The sequence below is a fragment of the Cavia porcellus genome, unplaced genomic scaffold (genome assembly GCF_034190915.1).
Source record: "Cavia porcellus strain 051 isolate PalLab524CR breed Dunkin Hartley unplaced genomic scaffold, mCavPor4.1 scaffold_8, whole genome shotgun sequence".
NCBI lineage: Eukaryota > Metazoa > Chordata > Mammalia > Rodentia > Caviidae > Cavia > Cavia porcellus.
In genome coordinates, this window is record NW_026947491.1 from 48,999,366 (window position 1) to 49,017,485 (window position 18,120).

The 18,120-nt window shown below is 42.5% G+C and overlaps 1 protein-coding gene across 1 annotated transcript; it reads left to right on the forward strand.

The window, feature by feature from the left end:
- Positions 1-971: 971 nt before the first annotated feature.
- Positions 972-17,365, forward strand: Rab5b (RAB5B, member RAS oncogene family). Its single transcript, XM_003476200.5, has 6 exons — positions 972-1,152; positions 11,323-11,586; positions 12,122-12,273; positions 13,090-13,212; positions 14,164-14,257; positions 14,779-17,365. The coding sequence occupies exons 2-6, from the start codon at positions 11,424-11,426 to the stop codon at positions 14,892-14,894; spliced, it is 648 nt and encodes a 215-aa protein (XP_003476248.1). The 5' UTR covers positions 972-1,152; positions 11,323-11,423; the 3' UTR covers positions 14,895-17,365.
- The last annotated feature ends 755 nt before the right edge of the window (positions 17,366-18,120 follow it).

An 18,120-nucleotide genomic window follows, 5' to 3' on the forward strand; every position in this document is an offset into this window, starting at 1 on the left:
TTTTGGCCTCTGATACAGCTGCATTTGGGATGCTGCTGAGAAACAACAAAGTTGCTATTACTGTCCCCATTTTATAATGGGGAGGAAATTGAATGTTCTGTATTTCCTACTTCTTTTTCCCCACAAACCAGGAAATCGTCCACCATATTGCCCTCCATTGACAAGGCTGTGCTTCCAGAATTTCTATGTTAGGAAAGGCGAGATGGTTAGAGGTGGGCTCCGGGGGAGTTCACAGTAAGCTCGCAGGTTTTCCTTTTTGTTGTGTATCAAACAGCAATTTTCTGAAGAATCTTCACATTTACATACGATTCGAAAATATCAGATGTCTATGTGAAAAGTTATAAAAGGCTAAACATCTTCAAGCTGTTACTTTTTGTAGCTGCCATTATCTCCGCTAAAAACATCTCACACTGCCTTTGGGCCAACCCCAAAGCTCCACTCCTCTGAAGCCCCACTAAAAGAAGGAAGTAACTACGAGAGGGTTACTTAGATTCTCAAGCGCTAGGTCCCTCGGAGAGATATTTCCTCTCACGCCCGCGAATTTGTCATAGAGGGCGGAGCCACTGGTGTAGGCCCCCGCCAAACCCAGGGGGAGGGGCTAAGGTCAGCGCCTCCTCGAGCCTTCTTTTCACCTCGCCTTGTCTGCCGCTCAAGTTCCGAATTTTCGCAGTACTGGTTAAAATTTCGCTTTGACCCGCCTTCATCGCTCACCTGATTAGATGTTTATGAGTCAGGAGGCGGGGTCGTAGGGTGTCGAGATATTATTAGTTAATACGTTTGTCAGTCAGTTCTGTACCACCCCGTTTCTCCTGAAACTTGCTTTTGAATGGCTCCTTGCCTTGTCCATCTCCAGGGCATTTTTCTCTCTCCCTTTATTGGTTTAGAACCCCGCCTTTTCCAGCCCTCGCTTGTACTCGTTGGTGATAGCGCCCAAAGACACCCGCCTTTCCCCAGAGGATTGGCGGATGAGTGCACACATAGCCTACCCTCGGCGGTAGGCGGGTAATTGTGCTATTGGTCGGAGCCCTAACCCTAGGGCGAGGAGGAGGAGGGGGAGGAGGAGGAGGAGGAGGGGCTGGAGGGTTTGGTTGAGCTGCAGCTGTTTGTCTGTTCGAAACAGGATTGGGCCCGACGGGGGAGACTGAGCCCCAGGTACCGAGCTGATGGAACCCACAAGGGCAGAGGCAGAGGCGCTCGGAGATGAGAGAGGCCTGCCCTGAGAGTGGAGGCGGGTCTGGGCCACGGCGAGGGATTGGAGTGGCCCGCTGGAAAGAGGAGCAGTGGGCCGGGCCCTGGCAGGCCTAATGGGGGCGCTGAGGAGGGATCTGGCGGGCTGGGAGCCTGAAGTTGGGGAGGCGGCCGGCTCCCGGTGGTGGTCTTGCCAAGGGCCGTATGCTGAAGGCCCAGAGGGCAGGGCTAGGCCTCGGTGCCCATTAGCAGCCCCGAGAGGGAGGAGCTGGGAAAGGGACAAGGCCCGCTTGCGGGAGGTGAGGAGGGGTCAGCCCGACGCCTGGGCTCGAGAGGCTGAGTCGCTCCAGAGGTGTCTGTTCGGAAGGGCCTTGGCCGGGTTCTTAGCTAGCAGAGAGGCAGTATTTTTAGGGAGAGTGACGATTGTAAAGAGAACTGAGGATATCCTGGTGTTGGGTAGAGATGGATTTGGGTTTAGTGAGTGACTGAGGCCAGGAAAGAAAGCATTACTGGTTTAAAGACTAAGGGAGTTAAAGGAATGGAAGCAGGGCCTACTATAAGTTACGAGAGCTCTTGGGGATGCTAAAGGGTGGGCTGGAGACTGGGTCTTGGGAGGATCCACTCTTTTGTTCGTTTTGTGTCTAAGTGTGGTAATTTGAAGTTTTTTGGTACTGCCGGGGTAAGGAATGAAGACAAAAGTAGATTTATTTTTTTCATGACTGTTCGCTGTTCCAAATTTGGCCCCTACAATTTTTCTTGGCTTTCGAGCGGGTCTAGACTGTGGTCTGTTTCTTAGTGTCTCATGTCCTGAGTAAGATCTAAGAAGTTAAATTGGGAGGGATACTTTGTCTGCTGCTTTCCCACCTTAATAATGTGGTCTACAGTGAATGCTAACTATATCGTTTGCCTAGTAGTAGGGAATAATTTCATCTTCTTCATGGAGTGGGGCTTAGAGCTCTTCAGGCATCTGTGTATCTTCTGACCATGGTTGGTGAAACTTTTCTGAGACCTAGACCTGGGTATGTCCCTGCCAGGTATTGGGGTTAACCAGGCTTGGATCTGTGAAGTGATATATCACAGAGGAAGGGGAAAGGATTTGGGAAAGAGTAAGAAATTCCTTGCAGAAGGCTGGCCTAGCCTCACCCGTGTTCTTTGTCAGTTACCACAGGAGTCCAGGTGTCTGTGTGATTAGATTGGACCAGATGCAAAAGTATTTGAGGAAGAGGGACATATACCAAAAAAGGATGGATTACTAAGGTAGAGATGTGGAGTCCCCTCCACACCATGTATTTTTAATGGCCTGCTGACTTCTGAGTTTCCCATAGATTGAAGCCTATTGGATTTTCCCATAGGGTTTTTCCTCCTCTTTTCCTTCTACACCATAATAAAATACACCAGTGTATTTTATTATTTACATTTCTTATTTACAAAAGTGATATACACGTATTTTAAAATATATAAGTGGTATCAAAGTATAAATCCTCCCACATCATACCTCATTACATTTCATTTAAGAGAAGAGAGAAGAGACAACAGAGCAGACTCATCTTTGTCTTGGGGAATGTAACACCAAAGACCTGCTTTAATGTTCTCACCAAATTCTGACCTCATTCTTTCCATATTTTTCCTTCTTTGGATGATACTTTGTTATTTATTGTGTTCTTTTCACGTTCAGTTTTATCTTCTATCAAATTCAGACAAGTGGAGTCTGTATTCTGGGTTATCACTTGCCTTCTTCAACACACACACAGACCAGTTATGCAATAAGTACTATAGAAAATACCCAAATTTTAAAAAGGAAATGCCCAAATAGGTGGACAAAACTTTATGAGCAGGAAAGAAACAGATGAATTATTTTGTTTGGACAGTTATTGGTATCTTTTTGGAAGGAATTTGATACCTCCATCTTCTGGTTGATGGTGCCTGCATATTCACAATATTTGACTGTGATGGTGTGTCAAAAGAAGGCTCTTGTTTCTCTGGATTTGAAATTGGTTTTCCTCTAAATCTCAGAGTACAACTGCAGCATTTCATACTACTACTTGATTAAATTTGACTTGCTGACTTTAGAAGCCTTCTAATATGCTTAGCATCTGTATCATGCCTAGTAGAAACCTTAATTGTTGCCCCTTCCTCAGAGAACTTTTCTCACTGGCAAAGCCAATCTTGGAGGAGTGTGTATGTGTGTTATGTGTAGGTACATTAACCCATTCTAGTCATTCTAAACTACGATCATGCCCTGTTCTTTTCTTCTGTATATCCCTTTGTGTTTTTTCTGACTTGCTCTTAAAGCTTACCTTCAGGGAATGGTGTGTAGTTTAGTGATAGAGTTCATGCCTAGTGTTGTGGACCCTAGATTCAATTCCCAACGTCTAAAAGGATCTGAAGTTATTCCAGTTTAAGATGTAAATAACATAGTTCTTAAAATATTGATTGTTCCAACTGCTTTTGCATTTTAAGAAAGAGCTAATGTGGTATTACTGATACAGAATTTCAAACATAGACCCAGAGTTGCAAAAATATATTTTGCGGGGGGGGGGGGGCGCGGCGGCTACGGAGGGGAGGTTTCTTCCATTGTCTTCGAAGTCATAGCTTGTATCTTCTCTTACTTTGCCCAAGAGCCAAAAATTGCTCTTCTCTAGTTTGCTCATTTGTGTGCATTTGTTGATATGAATTTGACTTCTGAGAAGGAGGCATAGGGTAATAGAAGCAAGTGTATAACCCACTCCTTAATTCTAAAGCATTTCAGATTGGAAAATAACCAGAGCATAAGACAGTGAAATTAAAATAAGGAAATGCACCAGAGAAGGAACCCCATAAAACCCTATACATTATACTCTTAACTTCCTGAGTGTTTTAGGAAAGATTTAGCCATTGATTGAATAATAACTGAATTGAATAAGGAGCAACCCAAATAAACAATGTGTGCAGATTTCTGGGCCAGGCTGTAGTTTTGGTTTAGGGACAATAAGTACCTTTTCAAAGTATCTCCTGCCTCTATGGTGGCATGTGGTTTTTTGTTTTAATTTTCTTCTCATTTAAGAATTAGTACATAATGATTCAAAGCTTGTTAAGTACTTGATACAAACTGAAAATTCTGAGAACTTTGTTTTTAGCCAGTTATGTCTGTGTTAGGGTGGAAGGTCCACAAATTGGGTGTGATTAGGCCATCTGAGGCATAATAACGGGTGACAGGAAAAGCAGTTAGCCCATATAAGTTACAACAGTGCTGTGTGGGTTGCGTCCCAAGGAGGCCTTTAAGGAAGACCACAAGGGACCTAGGGAAAGAATTGGTTCTCTGAAGGCTATTACAAACATTCCCAAATTGATCTGAGTAAGATCTGTCCAGATGCCACAAGGCACAAGGAGTTGACTGGGGGAGGGAAGCAGGATTACTTTGGCCCTAGTGAATTTAGGGAGTGTTTAATGGGCACCTGCTAGGGACCAGGCATTGTGTCCTGCCCTGAAGATTTGTGATGACATCAAAAATAGTCCCATGGGGGCTGGAGATTTAGCTCAGCGGCATAAGCGCCTGCCTTGCAGTCGTGAGTTCGATCCCTGGTACCGATAAAAACGAAAAAAAGACAAAAAAGAAAAAAAATAGTCCCACTTTTTGAAAAATTTTAAGTTCAGCACAACACATGGACACTGTTAAGTCATGTTTTTTAAGGCTGATAGAAATAGTCTTAACTGGGCATGATGGCACAAGCCTGTCATCCTAGCACTTTGGGAGGCTGAAGCAGGAGAATCAAAATTTCAAACCCACACCAATGAGTTAGTAAGGCCCTGACTCAAAAAATAAAGGGCCAAGGATATAACACTGTGAAGGCCCAGAGCTCAATTGCTAGTACTACAAACAAGTCTGGACACTGAGAGCAATGATGAATTCTGCTGGGGCAAGAGGGCAGTTTCACAGAGAAGGTGACATTTGTGCTTGGCTGTATGATATACATTAGGATTTTGCTAGGCAGATAAAGTAAGGAAGGGCATTTCAGTCTCTCTGTCAATAATAGGGAATTTGCACTACCATGCTGATAAGAGATAAGTTGCTTTTTGCCTCTTGGAGAAATTTAGGGGGGGGGATATTAAAGGACTCATTTAAATCAGTGAGTCATTGGATAACACTGGATCAACACAGTGAAAGAACTGGGTGCAGTTCTGACTTTCAGGATTTTGGTAATTTGGTTCTAAACAAAGTTGGAGAGAAGATAAAGTTAATTTACTGACTACTGCCCTCTGTTCCTTGGTTAGTAAATAATCTCATTAGTCCCAAGGCCCACCAAATCTTACAAAAAGTATCACTTCTTGCCAGGGGCCTATGCCTGTAATGTCAGCACTTAGGAGGCTGAGGCAGGAGGATCATGTGAGTTCCAAACCAGCCTGCGCTACCTAGTGAGACCCTGTCTCAGTACCTCACACTGAAATGCTTCTCTTCTATCTGTTGTGGCAGGGATTTGTCTTCTAGAAAGTAGTGATAAATTAATCCTTGTCATAGGATATGGGACTAAATCCCAGTTCCCAGGGAAGATTTAGATCTTTCTAATTTGTTTTTAGTTCCTAAGTAATATTTAACTAGAATAGAGGTAGAAATTCTACCCATTGTAAGCTCTTGTTTCTGTCCTGGTGCCCTCTTCAGAGTTCTGTATTGCCTGCTTCCCTGAAAAATACAGTGGTGTAAAAACAGCAGGGAATACCTGACTAAGAGTCCTGCATTTGCTCCTTAGAAGCTATGTGATAGCTGGTTATTTAACACCTGGCAAATAACTAATTTTAGCTGGGCATAGTGGTAGATGCCTTTAATCCCAGTACTCAGGAGGCTGAGGCACGAGGATTGCTGTGAGTTTGAGGCAGCCTGAGCTACAAAGTGAGTTCAAGGCCAGCCTGAACTGCATAGTGAGTCTGTCTCAAAAAAAAAAAAAAGAATAATTTTACGTGCCTCAATTTTCTTACATGTAAAATATGGAGACAGGACTGGATGACTTATTAATTGGCTTATTATCTGGCTGACTGACCTTATAGGGTTACTATCTAGGACTGGGCTAGACTATAGTGCTACATGCTGGTAACTCAACCTACTGATAGGTGGTAAACCACTAGACAGTGGAAACAGATTTGGTTTAAGGAGTTAAAGCTAGTAGGTGGAAAGGAGCCTGAGAAAAGGAGTCTTGCTCTACCTGGGATTGGCAGGTTACAAAACATATTTTGTTATGCCTGCTTCCCAGTGCTGCTTGGAAAACTGTCCACACGAAACAACATCCTCCACTTCTGCTCTCCCCTAAGTGGACTAACCCATGGTCAAGCCTCAGTTAATGGGTCATTTGATAAATTGTGTCATTCTTGTGGAGCTGCACATTTAATGGGAGGTAAATCTAATTTCTTCTCTCAGCCAAAAGGATTGAAGGAAGAATAACCTTTTGGCTTTAAGTTTAAAGACAATAACCATCACACTATACTGCTTGACTGGTTTGCTTTGACTTTTCTTTTCTTTTTTTTTTTTTTTTTTTTTTTTTTTTTTTGCCTTTTTGTTTGGTTGGTTTTTTAAATAGAGACTCAATATGTACTTTAGGCTGGCTTTTTAATCACTGTGTAAGCCACACTAACCCTCCTGCCTCAGCCTCCCAAGTATTTTTTCCTTTTAGTGGTTCACTGTCAGTTTTTTTTTTTTTTTAATGACCATAAGATGAAGGGAAAAAAAACTTTGATTTGGTTTAGGTTTGTTTGTTTTTTGAGACAGGACATCACTGTGTACTTCAAACTGCGTTTGAACTCACCCTGTAACCCAACCTGGCCTCAAACTCGTGATACTCCTGCCTCAGCCTCCCAGGTATTATAGGTGTATGTCACCTTGCCCAGCTATCAGTTGAATCATCATGATCTTTGGAGAGTCTAGCTTTTACATTAAAAAAATTATACCTTCAGGGCTGAAGGTCAAGCTTAGTAACAGACCAATTGCCTAGTATGAATGAGGCCCTGGGTTCAATGCCTAGATCCACAAAAAGTAAAAATAATAAAACAAAATGATTCCTTTATGCACATGATGAGATTAAATATCAGAATTTATGTCAATTCTAGAGGTTACATATTAGGGTGGGTAGTAATCTTTTTTAACCCAGTACTTGCTAATCTTTGATAATGAAAGGTTGCTTAGTAGCAAAAAAGTTTGCTGATTGTTTCTGGAAGTTAGTAACAACGCAAGTGTACCTGTGTCTTTTACCTATTTTCACATTCCCCCAGCCCCTAGCTATTTTTCTGGGCTTAGAGTAATTCAGTCCATTGTAACTCCCATATGGCCATGAAAATTCCATTGTAACTCCCACATTATAGAATAGTAACATTTGAGGCTAAATGATCTGTACCTTGAATCACATGCTTTGAGATAGCTAAAGATATGAGAAAATAAATTGAAAAACTAAGACGGTTGTGGTGTGCATGCTGGTAATCCCAGCACTGGGCAGGCTAAGGCAGCAAATTTAAGGCCATCCTGAGAGCAGGTCTAAAAAAATGAAAGAAAGAAAAACTAGTGAAGTGAGTTAGACATGGTGGCACATGTGTGTTATCCCTAGTACTCAGGAATCTGAGGCAGCAGGATCTTTACAAGTTTGAGACCAGCCTGTACTACACAAAGTGAGCTCAAGGCCAACCCGAACTGCCCAGTGAGATCCTGACTCAAAAAAGGAAAAAAAAAAAAAAAGAAAAAGAAAAAGTAGGAACTTTTCTAGTTGTTGGTGTTTTTAGGGGGAGGAGAACCACAGAGTAGGGAAGGGAGGTGGGTTGGCCGTGCTGGAGATTGAATTTAGGAACTACATCCTCAGCCTTTTTAAAATTTTTTATTTCAAGACAGGGTCTTGCTAAATTGCCCAGGCTAGGCTTGAGCTCAGTCCGTAGGATTACAGATATGTATCACTGCAGTAGGCTAAAAATAACCACTGTTAATAGAAGTGTGTGTCCTTTTAGACTGTTTTTTGCACAGAATTTGGTTTTGCAGAAATAGAGTACAAACACGTGAGGTTTTTTTGTTTTGTTTTGTTTTTGTGTTTTTCGTATTTATCGGTACCAGGGATCGAACTCACGACTGCCTGCTTGCAAAACACGTGAGTTTTTATTTTTGTGTTTTCACAGTACTGTGGATTAAAGTCAGCCTTGCACTGAACTACATTCCCAACAGTGCCTTTTTAGTCTTTGGAGACAAGAGTCTTGCTAAATTGCCTAGGCTGTTCTCAAATTTGTGATCTTCCCACCTCTGCCTCCTGTGTACTGGAAGTGTAAGCATGTATCCCTACACAAGCTTCAACTGTGTTCTATTCTACCAGAGAAAATTAAGACAAAGAAGTTAGAGCCAGAGGATTGGTGCACAACTGTAATTCCAGCATTTGGGAGGCTGAGGCAGGAAAAGTATAGGTTTGAGACCAGCCTGGATTACTTGGCAGTTGAAGACTAGTCTGGACTGCATAGTGAGACTTTGTCTAGTAAAACTTAAGAAAAAAGAAATCTCAAAAAAAAAAAAAAAATCTCACAATAAGGATAAACAAGTTGAATAAATTTAGCCTTATGAAAAATTTGCTACATAATTTTTATCATTTCATCATAAATGAGTGAAAATTTAATCAAAATGGTCAGTGTATGTCTAGATTTTTATACTCACTGACCTAGGATAGGAGTGGTGAACTTATGGCAGTTGTGCTGCCATGGGGGGCTGTTTGCATCACAGAAAGCTCTAAAAGGTTTGATAGCACTGGTCTAGGGAGTTATAGAGCACTTGGTAGAATCAGAGTAACATCATACCCTCTAGTCTACTTTGAGACTTTGAGTTCTCACCTCTCAGTCTTCCAACTTCCTCTTTACCCCTTTTTTTCCCTCTTGTCTTTTTTCTATCATCTCATGACTTATTTTTAGAAATATATTGATAATCAATATGGTTATATACTTTAATATGTATTAAGTTCATCTTTTCTGGATATAAAAAAAAAACTGGCCAGGCACCTCTGTAATCCCAGCACATGGAAGACTGAGGCAGGAGAATTGCAGCAAGTTCAAGGCCAGCCTGAGCAGCATAGTGAACTCAAGGCAAGCCTACACTAGCAAGCAAGACGTCTCAAAAAAGAAAAGAAAAGAAAAAAAATTAGGCCACTAAATCACAGTAATTAGCTATTCTTATATGCATAACATCCATTTTATTTAATCTCTACTCTATGAGGATAGTATTTTATTTAATCTCTATGAGGATAGTATTTTTGTCTATTTTCCAGTGGAGGAAGCTAAGGTTTAAAGAGCTCAATATAAAAAAATAAAATAAAATAAAGAGCTTAATATTTTTTGAGTACCTAGTTTATGTCAGATACTTAAATTCTAGCTGGATGTCCCAGCAATAGTCCCAGCATTTGGAAGGTTGAAGCAGGGGAATCACTACAAGTTTGAGGCCAGCCTAGGCTACAGAGTGAGACCCTGTCTCAATAAAACAACATACTTAAATTCTTGGTTATTGGTTATTATCTTATTTAACCATTACAATGGCCTTATGCAACGGATGATTTTTAAGACTATTACCCCATTTTACAGATGAGGAAGCAAATGCACCCATATATTCAGTAACTTGCCCCAAAGTTTACAGCCAGTAAGTAGGACTGGAAAATAAACCAGAGTAGTAGACTCCAGTGCCTTTGTTACTCTGCATTGCCTCCTGTTTGGTTTTCTCTATGTAGTAAGTAGGATTGTCTAGTTTATAAACCCTAATGTTATACCAGAGTCACTCACTGTAGTTGCTAAGTGTTTCCTATGTGTAAGAGTATGATTTCTTGGATTTACTACATCAGCTTTAGAGAAGATAAAACAATTTGAATAACAAAATATAATTCAGGCAATTCTTGGGTTTCAGTGGTAGGATTTTATATGCTCTATCTAGGCTAATTCTCTGAATTTCATAGTTCCCTACTTTTTCCTCAGTGTCAAGATTACAAAGTTTATTCAGTATGGTGGATTAAAATCTCAAACCGGGCATGATGGCACATGACTGTAATCCTGGCATTTGAGAAGCCAAGGCAGGAGGATAAGGATCACTTTGAGTTTGCAGTTGGCCTAGGCTACATAATGAGTTCAGGGCCACCCTGGATTATATAGTGAGACTTTGTCTCAAAAAAATAAAATAAAATTTGAAAAAAATCAAAGGTTTAGAGTGGGGTATAATGGTGCACACCTGTAATCCCTGCACTTGGAAAGCTGACCAGGAGGGGTTCACTGCAAGTTCAAGGCCAGCCTAGGCTACAAAGTGAGTTAAAGGCCAGCCTAAACTACATAGTGAGACCCTGTCTCAAAAAGACCAAAAAAAAAAAAAAAAAAGAAAGAAAGAAAAACAAAATCAAAGGTTTGGCTGTAATCCCAGTACTTTGGAAACTGAGGCAAGAGGATTGTTTACAAGTTCAGAACCAGCCAGAGCTACATAGTAAATTCAGGTGCAGCCTAAACTCCACAGGGAGACCTTGCCTAAAAAAATTTTAAAAACTTACTAGGCATATATAAAGATATAGAACCAGAAACAACTCTACCCTTAGGAGGGGTGATATCCCACAGTCTTAAATAGAATGGTTTTCATTTTAAGCACTAGGAAAAAAAAAAAGCACAGCATCAAGATACTGAGGAGGTACTAGTTCCCTAGGATGCCTGTGAGTGGATCTGAGTATTCTTTAGGCCAGTTAAATGTGGTTCAACTTGGTGTAAATCAAAAAACCTTGAAGACAGCAGCACAGTGTCTACCTGGCAAATGCAAAGTATCGAATTCAATTCCTGATACTGAAAAAAAAAAAAAAAAAAAGAATATTAAAAACCTTGAGGACCTGGTGGGAAACTAATGGAAAATTGAAAACTGTTTTCAGTTTCTCCATTTCAGCCTCCTTGGCAGTTAGAGACTTCATGGCAGAGCAAGCTCTATTTCAGAAGTTCTTCTTATTTTTCTGTCCCCATTCTTAACACTGAATGTCAACTTACTGAGATCTTCTCAGAGCTGTAGTCTTTTAATAGTGGATGATTATAGGAGTACAGTCCTTATAGGAGCAGGAGAATGAAGAGATTTGTCCCTTCTCTAACAAGTGATTACAACTGAAATGCACCTGTCTAATTTTACCTGTTTTTTTTTTCTTTCAGGACTGTTGAAGTCTGGAAGTCCCCTCCCCTCCCCCTCCCCCCTTTGCCGCTTTGTGGCACCCCCCCCTCCCTCCACCCTTTCCCACTCTCATCATCTGGCCATGACGAGCAGAAGCACGGCCAGGCCCAATGGGCAGCCCCAAGCCAGCAAGATATGCCAATTCAAATTGGTCTTGCTAGGGGAATCTGCGGTGGGAAAGTCTAGCCTGGTATTACGTTTTGTCAAAGGGCAGTTCCATGAGTATCAGGAAAGTACCATTGGAGGTGAGTACCTCGGAAAGAAGAGAGGTTCAACCCTTACTAGAGCTTTGGAAGGGAGATCTAAGACCTAATTGTGGGGGCTGGGGATTTAGCTCAGCGGCATAAGTGCCTTCCTTGCAAGTGCGTGGTTGTGAGTTCGATTCCTGGTACTGGTAAAAAAAAAAAAAAAAAAAAGACCTAATTGTGGAATTGGCCCTCATAGCTCTACTTGTTCCCCCAGGAATGCTTTCTAGAAGAGAAATTGAGTCATGGTATCCCAAGAAAATCACTCATTTTTCTTGTGTCTTTCTCTTCCCGCTCTTACTATAATCACTTCAGTTGGATTTCATCTTGAGCAGATAAAAGTTGGTTTGTGTTATGTCCCATCCTTGGTCATGGAACTCAATTCTGGTTCCAGGAGGTTTATGTAAGGAGAACAGTAAACTGAATGGCTTGGGTGGTGACTAGTCTTAGACTGAGAGTGGAAATATTTTGGACGGCCTGGCATGTTCACATTCACCCTTCTGCTTACAACTTCTTTTCCTTTTTTAATCTGTAGCGGCCTTCCTTACCCAGTCAGTTTGTCTAGATGATACAACAGTCAAGTTTGAGATCTGGGACACAGCTGGGCAAGAACGATACCACAGTTTAGCCCCCATGTACTACAGGGGTGCCCAAGCTGCAATCGTGGTTTATGATATTACTAATCAGGTAAGTTGGTTGAGAAGACTGTCCTTTTCTTTATAGAATTAAATTGGTGGGGAGGAGCCAAAATAGTACATGACTGTCATCTTAGCACTTGGGAGGTGGGATCATTGTGAGTTTGAGGCCAGTCTGTGCTACTAGTAAATTCAAATACAGCCTGAACTGCATAGTGAGACCTTGTCTTCAAAAGCACCAAAATAATAATAATTAATTGGTAGAGGAGGAAACAAGTTCTTGAAATAGGAATATAGACATGCAAATTATACTTCCAAGTTCTAAGGAGACAATGAATTATCAGAGATCCATGGTGTAAGTGAGGGAAGGATGCTCAAAAAGATGTGTTGTGAGACATTCTAATACCAGTCCCAGATCTCTGTCCAGATGCCACCTGTAGGGAATAAGCGTACTCCAGTCTTTCTCCACCCAAGGCGCCATTTGTAAGGACAAGGATGAAAGACAGACAACAAAATCAGTTTAACATGTGGGCAGCCAGGAAGCTCTTGCCTGTAGTAGGCAGAAGACCCCAAATATCTGGCTTATCCTGCTTTTCACTCAAACATGGGTACAAGCAAGTAAAGTAACACAAGATTCATCTGCTTTCCATTATCCATTAGTATGTGTCCAGGTAAACAACAGTCTCAGCTGTATTTACTTTTCTCTAGAACCTGCAGCATGCCATCATCCCTTTTTCCTTTATTCTCATAGAGGAAGCCAATTAGTCCTCAATTCTCTTTAGCCTCCCACAAGCCTGGCTTTTGAAGGTGATCACTGTGCACTGGCAGTCATTCTAGCTTACACCTTGTCTTTCTTGTGTTTTCCTAGGAAACCTTTGCTCGTGCAAAGACATGGGTGAAGGAACTACAGCGGCAAGCCAGTCCCAGCATTGTCATTGCCCTGGCAGGGAACAAAGCTGACCTAGCCAACAAGCGCATGGTGGAATATGAAGTAAGATGATCCCCCACAGTCCCCCGTAACACACTTCCTCTGTACACCTCTTTCCAAACCAGCCCTCTCTGAAGACCTTATTTTAGGGCATTCATTGTCTGGTTCTTCAGTCCTAACCAAGTTAAATATGGCAACACTGTGACCCAAGGGCAGCCAAGAGATTTTAAAGGAGTCTAAAGAGCTGGGTGTGGTGGTACATGCCTGTAATCCCAGTTCTCAGGAGGCTGAGACAGAAGGATCCTTGTAAGTTTGAGACCAGCCTAGGCTACAAAGTGATCTCAAGGCCAGCCTCAACTGCATAGTGAGTCCCTGTCTCAAAAAGACTAAATAGGGGCTGGGGATTTAGCTCAGCCGTGAAGTGCCGGCGTGGCAGGTACAAGATCGTGAGTTTGATTCCTGGTACCCCCTGCCCCGCCAAAAGAGTCAAAAGAAAGTCTCATAATAGAAGGGTAGAACAACTAGCTGTTGGGGTAGCAGTGTGAAAATAGGAAGGAGGACCAATTAAATTTGAGGGGAGGAACCAGGCACACTGGCACACACGTGTAGTTTCAGACTGAGAAGCTGAGGCAGACAGATTGCAAGTTCAAAGGCAGCCTGGAAAATTTAGGAAGACCCTGTCTCAAAAAATAAAATAGACTGAGAATGAAGCTTAGTGGTATAATGCTCCTGGGTTAGATAGATCCCTACTACTGTTTAAAAACAGAAATTGAGTTAAGGGGCTATTCAAATGTCAGAACCCAAAAACATAATTAAGATTCCTGGGCTAAACGGATGTTTGTTGAACTAAGTGGACATGGCTTTATCTTAAGGGATAAATTATGGGTATAAGGGTCACTTGGTTCAAAGAGGACTTCATTAAGGGGAAGGAACCCAGGAAATTGGCCAGCTCTGGTGATACACAGGAATGAAAAACAACACTGTCTTCTGAGCACTGATACAGCCCACTTGCAGGAGGCCCAAGCATATGCAGATGACAACAGCTTATTGTTTATGGAGACTTCAGCCAAGACAGCTATGAACGTGAATGATCTCTTCCTGGCAATAGGTAAGACCAAAGCAGCCTGAAGTCTTCTTGACTTTCCCTTGTCAATAGGTAAAATAAATTATCACTAATTCAAATCAAGAATAGGAAGGAATGTCTCCTTTTGTAAAAACTTTAGGTATGGGGCCTGAGGTAGCCCCATGGTAGTAGAGTGCTTGCCTAGTAGTCCTGGGCCATTAATCTCCAACAACACAGAGAACAAAGCCAGAGCTGGGCATGGTGGAGCACACCTGTTATCCCAGCACTTGGAAGGCTGAGGCAGGAGGATCTCCCTGAGTCTGGGGGCAGCTTGGGCTCCATAGTGAGTTGTGGAAATACCTTTCTGTGGTAACCTCCATCCTTTGGCTGCAGCTTAGGCCCTTTGTGTTTAATGTAGTTTGTCAGCAGTGAACAACCCCCTCTTCAGAACATATCTTTTATTCTCTTACATTTTCCACGGCTTTCCCTATTCCAGTAGCCTTTGTGTGTATGTTTGGGGAAGAGAGACTGAATAAACCTGCTGTTTCTTCTCTTTTTATCTTTAGCTAAGAAGTTGCCAAAGAGTGAACCCCAGAATCTGGGGGGTGCAGCAGGCCGAAGCCGAGGTGTGGATCTCCATGAGCAGTCCCAGCAGAACAAGAGCCAGTGTTGTAGCAACTGAGGGGATGGCTAGCAGCAAACAAGTATGGAGCTAGCACGAGAGCTAAGAAATAACCTCTGTCCCCAACCCTCAGCACACAGCCCCTATGGTAACAGCACACTGAGCCCTGGCTCCCAAGGGCTGCCTCCTGACAGCTCCGTCATGGCACTTTTTAACGCTTCAGCAACCAACACCAGGCAGCTGTTGCCACTGGCCTCCTACTCTCTACTTGAGGGCTTGGGGGTCAAATTTCCCCAGGACTTACCTTCACTTTGTATTATAGGTGCAAGACAGTGACCTACTTATCTTTGTTCTTCCTCCCCTGTGTTCTTCCCCATTTTTTCATAAAACATTTTTGTCTCCTTCCCCTCCCCCTTTCTGCTTTTGATCAATTCTTGTTCTTATTCCTCTTTTCCTCCTCTCCCAGGATGGAGAAGGTGGTGAACCCAGAAACTGAGAAGAGAGGTTTCTAGTTCAATACATTGCAGGCCCTGGGGAAGAATAAGGCTCAGAGCAGGAGGAAGGGAAGTTCCTTTTTGTTTTTATTTGATTGGAGTCTCTCATATTTGAAAACACTGCAGTGTCCAGGAGTTGACCTTGGTGGAGGGTTTTCCTATGGAGAGGTGAGAATAGGGAGGCAAGCTCTCAGGAACCATGTGGGAGTCATGTTGTAGCTAACTGAAAAGAGGCAGAGGTGCAGGCTCATCTGTGGCTCTGGAACTCTTCTGAGGCCCAGTTTTCCTCACCCATCCTCTTAGGTAGCTTCTCCCCAAGAGTGGGGATTGGAGCCTAGAGTCCTCCAAAGAATCTTCACTGGTTGCCTGCACCTTTAGCTTTGCTGTGATCTAATTGGAGGAGGGGCTGGTTTCTGATCCCCATCCTCTGATTATACATATGCATTCCCCTCACCCCTGGCCTTTTAGGTGGCCTCAGCCCCATCCTCCATATCCCTCTGCAGTTTGCACTTTAATTGATGGTAGTTCAGTTGGAATACTTATTTTATGGGGGATCTGATTGATTTATCTGCCCTCTCATCTTTTTAATTAAATAGAATCTGAGGTATAAGGTCGGGGTGGGGGGGCTACAGAAAACAGTTCCAGTGGCAGCTACTCAAGCACAGTCTCCACTGCTAGCTTCTTTCTCCAAGTCTAATTCTTAACCTTTATTCTTGCCAAACTCACTCGTGTATATATAGGTTTGCCTTTCTGGAGAATTAACTGAACAACTGGGGAGTAGCTTAGGATAGCATAGGCCAAGGTAGGGGAGTAAAACAAGGTCAGGCAGAGGGGAGGAATTTCCTCTCTCCAGGGTTCACATTCAATTTGCTATCCATTACCATATCTTTTCTACTTCCCTGTAAATAGGTATGATCTTGATTCTCACTGTATCGTCTGTCCTACCCCCTGCCTCCCATCAGGCCCTATTTCTTTCCTCCTTTGTTAGTATCTTGACTATAGTTCTGTCCTTATCCCCATACCTACCCTGCCATACAACCAGTGTACCACTAGGGGGTAGTACCACAGAAGCCTGATGGCTCCCTTGCCTCATATCACCCATTTCTGTGACAGAAAGCGACTAGCACTGAGGGTACCTCACAACTGTCTGATGTCATCAGAGGACCTTGGTCCTTTTTCAAATCTCTAACCTCTCTTCACATCTCTCATCAGGTCTTTTAGGATGTCTGTGGGAAACCATCAAGGGAAGAGAGAACTCTTTTTAAGTTCCTTCTTGTTCCAGCCGAGAGATTTGGGGAATTTGGCAGAAGACAGACAGGAAAAGCCACAGTAATATAGGATTGGAACTTTTCTGCCCTTTGGCTTACAGATTGCCTTGGGTCCCAGAGCAGCTGAGAAATCCGTAGAGGCTGGGCTTGTGAGGGACCCAGCTTAGGTTCTTCCACTTAGGCCACAGTTCCCTTCCTTTTCCAAGGGCAGCCTTAGTTCCCATGGCCCTGAAACAACACATACTTTCCCTTTTCCTAGAACTCATTAACCCTCTCCCAAAGCACCGAATGTATCCTTCTTATAAGTGGAAGAACTAAGGTGGCTCTCTTAAGTCTCTTAGAAATGAAATTCTTTCTGTGTGCAACCTTCTACAAGCAGAGCAAGAATGATGTTTCCGGCCTTGGGGCTCAGAAACCATTTCCCCAGGCTGCTTCCTTCCCTTGCCGCCTTAGTGACAGTATTGGCCTTAGCTTCCAGGCCTATCTTGCTGCCTTCCCTCTACTTCTGACAGCTTTTTTGCCCTACTTTGAGCCCTACTGGACTTGAGGATTTTAGTTTTAAATTTCCTAGCTCATCTTTTTTCTCCTGACCAGTTTTTTTTGTTTTGTTTTAGGGGAGGAGGGGTATCTTTTTTTCTTTTTTCTTCTTCTAAGAAAGCATTTGCCTTTCTTTTCCCTTCTTCCCCTACATAACAATCGTGGTAACAGAATGCGACTGCTGATTTACCGATGTATTTAATGTAAGTAAAAAGGAAAAAAAAGAAAAGTGCATTGGAGTGTTGCTTTGTTTTTTGCTATTTGTCTCATACTAGAAATCAAAAATATATATTCCCCTATATCTTGATACCTCCTTATTCCCTTTAATACATTCCCACTGGCTTGACCCAGTAGTGGTATATTCATGACTGTCCCATCAGGTGGCTTGGTTGTTTTTTTTTTGTTTTGTTTTGTTTTTTTTACTGGGAATCAAACTCACAACTTTGTGTTTGCCAGGCAGGCACTTATGCCACTGAGCTAAGTCCCCAGCTATCAGGTGGCTTGTATCATCTTTTTACTAATGTCAGCAGCAAGACATACAAATTATGGCCCTGTTGTGGATGTGTTCGTGTTTTCTTGAATAGTAGAATTCAGTTTGAAAAATAACTTATTTCTGTTGAGTCACCAGTTTCTCAACTCTAAACCTAATTTCAGTTTCTCAACTCTAACCCTAATTTTATGTTTTTAGGCCCTCAATAAAATGTACATAGATGTAGAGGTATGGTCTGAATCTCTCAATTGACTGATAAGACTACAAGGAAAAAAAGACATTTACGAATCCTGTGGAGGATTGTGTAAAAGTTTATGCTGTGTGTGTGTGTGTGTGTGTGTGTGTGTGTGTGTTGAGAATTGAACCTAGGACCTTATGCATGCAAGGCAAGAACTCTACCTTTACCACTGAAACACATCTCCAGCCCCTTTGTGTACTTTTTTTTTTTTTTTTAAGAGTTTCAGGATAGGGGCTGGGGATTTAGCTCAGCGGCATAA

Bases quoted from the DNA above. Each gene is read 5' to 3' on its own strand.
- Rab5b (XM_003476200.5), top strand. From the start codon at position 11,424: ATGACGAGCAGAAGCACGGCCAGGCCCAATGGGCAGCCCCAAGCCAGC. The intron at 11,587-12,121 runs GTGAGTACCTCG...TTTAATCTGTAG, and splicing joins TCAGGAAAGTACCATTGGAG to CGGCCTTCCTTACCCAGTCA. The intron at 13,213-14,163 runs GTAAGATGATCC...GCCCACTTGCAG, and splicing joins AGCGCATGGTGGAATATGAA to GAGGCCCAAGCATATGCAGA.